The sequence below is a fragment of the Penaeus vannamei genome, chromosome 29 (assembly GCF_042767895.1).
Source record: "Penaeus vannamei isolate JL-2024 chromosome 29, ASM4276789v1, whole genome shotgun sequence".
Lineage (NCBI taxonomy): Eukaryota > Metazoa > Arthropoda > Malacostraca > Decapoda > Penaeidae > Penaeus > Penaeus vannamei.
In genome coordinates, this window is record NC_091577.1 from 2,436,946 (window position 1) to 2,439,445 (window position 2,500).

Sequence of the window (2,500 nt, forward strand, 5' to 3'; positions counted from 1 at the left end):
TGGAAGAAGAGGAGACAAGAGAGAGGGGAGAAAAGTAGAGAAATCGGTTCAGGAATATGAACACGTATAAAAAAAATTATTCTGACAGCACCCTTGTTCAATCATTTCTCTAATTCTTCTGTTGTTTTGTTTTATCATCATTAGCGTTTCAATCGCTTCTCTCTTCTCTCATTCATCTGTTATTCGTCCGTTGCTTTGTATTATTATCTGCGTTCTTATCGGAACTGATAATTGTGGTATTACAATCCCATCCATATAATGACAATAAGAATGATAATGACAGTGATGATGATACATGATTATGATGATAATGATTATGATAACATTTAAGAAAAACAACAACAACAATGATAATAAGGACTATAAAAGAATAATGAGAATAGATGTAATATAAAAAATAATAATTATGAGCAGAGGTAAACATGACAATAATGATACTGATGTGAATAATGATAATGCTAATAAGAACAACATAATAATGATAATAATGACAATAAAACAATGGTAATGATAATAAGGATTGCAATAACAATTGTGATACTACTACTACTACTACTACTACTACTAATGATAATGATTATAACGATGAAAATAATCGTAATAATAATAAAATGATAATGATCATGATAATGACAACAAAGATCATCATCATTATCATCACTAATTCTAACATCATCCTCACCACCAAATAATGATAATAATGATGATGATAGTAGTAATGATAATGTGATAACAACAACAACAACAACAACAACGACAACAATTATGATAATAACAATGACAACAATAATTATTATAATGCTAATAACAATAATGATAATAACGGTAATGGTGATAACAATCATGATGATAAAGATAATGATAACAATGATGATGATGGGTATGATGATACTACTGCTGATATTACTATACATACATATATGTGAATGATGATAATGATAGTGATAATGGTTACAGTTATAACAATATCTACAATGATAATTGAATCATTATTGCAAGAAAAGTAAAGTGATATTGGAAATAATAATACTGGAAATAATAACCAAACAAAGACGCTACTAACATAACTTAATAAATGACAAGGTATTAGCAAATAACATCACAGGAATAAAAGAATAATTTAGAATATCACTCTGTGGGCTTAGTCTAACAAAGGTGTAGTGTGAGGTCTAACTATTGAAGCAGTTTGTTCCCTTAATTATCGTTATTCAGGCTAAGTTTATTTCTTAGCAAGTTGTATTTAGGTACATTATCAAGAGGTATGTTAATTGCTTTCTTTGATCAAAAGTAATCACACACATACACAATATATATATCTATATATGTATATGTATATATATATATATATATATATATATATATATATATATATATATATATATATATATATAGAGAGAGAGAGAGAGAGAGAGAGAGAGAGAGAGAGAGAGAGAGAGAGAGAGAGAGAGAGAGAGAGGAAGAGAGAGAGAGAGAGAGAGAGAGAGAGAGAAAGAGAAAGAGAGAGAGGAAGAGAAAGAGAGAGAGAGAGAATTGGAGAGAGAGAGAGAGGGGGGGTGCGTATATATATACATACACACATAATGCTTTGTAACTGTCGTTCTATTAAAATAATGGGGACAATTCTGCTCCTCATAAAAGAAATGGTTAATTATAATCCCAATAGGAACAAAGTCAATGGAACAAAACAGGACAAGAAAAGAAGAGAGAAGATAGGAGGAAAAAGAAAACAAGAGAAATCATAGAAGAACAGAAAAAAATAAGACCAACAGCTAAAGAAAACACGGAATGTAAGAGGAAAAGATGAAGGCAACGGAAGAGGAGAGACAAAAAGAAGCATAAATCAAAATAGATTAATAAAGAAAAAAGGAAGGAGAAGGAGAAAACCCCCTAATAAAATTGATAAGAAGAAAGGTGAAAAGAGAGAAACGAGAAAGAACAAGAAGAGAAAAGATTAAAAAAGCGAAAGAATGTTAAAAAGCAGACACAAAAAAAGAGAAAAAAAGATAAACAAAGACAAAATAAAGATAAAAAAGAACGCAAATACCAAATAAAAAAAGAAAAAAATATAGACAAACGCAAAATAAAACAGGAAGAGAGAAAAGAGATAAAAAGCGAAATGCAGAATGAGAGCAAGACGAAGAAGAATGAGAAGAGGGAAGTGAAAGGAGAAGATCAATGCCTCATATTAAGATTAGCATCTGCTACTTGAGAAAACTTCGCCGTGGCAATTCTCCGCCCGCCGCCCGTGAGCGCCTGGAGGGACTCGGGAGCTTGGGCGGGCGTGGGCGTGGGCGGGGATGTGGGTGTGGGCGTGGGCGGGACTGTGGGTCTGGGGTGAGAGGGCGTGGTGTGAGACCGGGACTGTGGGTGTGGGCGGGGCTGTGGGTGCGGCCGTGGGTGTGGGTGTGGGTGGGGCTGTGTGTGTGGGCGGGGCTGTGGGTGTGGGGTGAGAGGGCGTGGTGTGTGGCCGGGATTGTGGGTGTGGGCGGGGTTGTGGGTG

At 34.6% G+C, this 2,500-nt stretch overlaps 1 protein-coding gene and 1 pseudogene across 1 annotated transcript in view; both read right to left on the bottom strand.

Annotated features, from left to right (window-relative positions):
* LOC113800125 (uncharacterized) overlaps positions 1 to 2,500 on the bottom strand; it is a 296,339-nt pseudogene that overhangs the window by 271,980 nt on the left and 21,859 nt on the right.
* The window catches only part of LOC113824013 (uncharacterized histidine-rich protein DDB_G0274557-like), an 11,022-nt gene continuing 10,694 nt past the window's right edge, over positions 2,173 to 2,500 (bottom strand). The window contains exon 2 of the mRNA XM_070142137.1: positions 2,173 to 2,500. This exon is cut by the window's right edge and continues 293 nt beyond it. Coding sequence (XP_069998238.1) covers positions 2,173 to 2,500 — 328 coding nt within the window.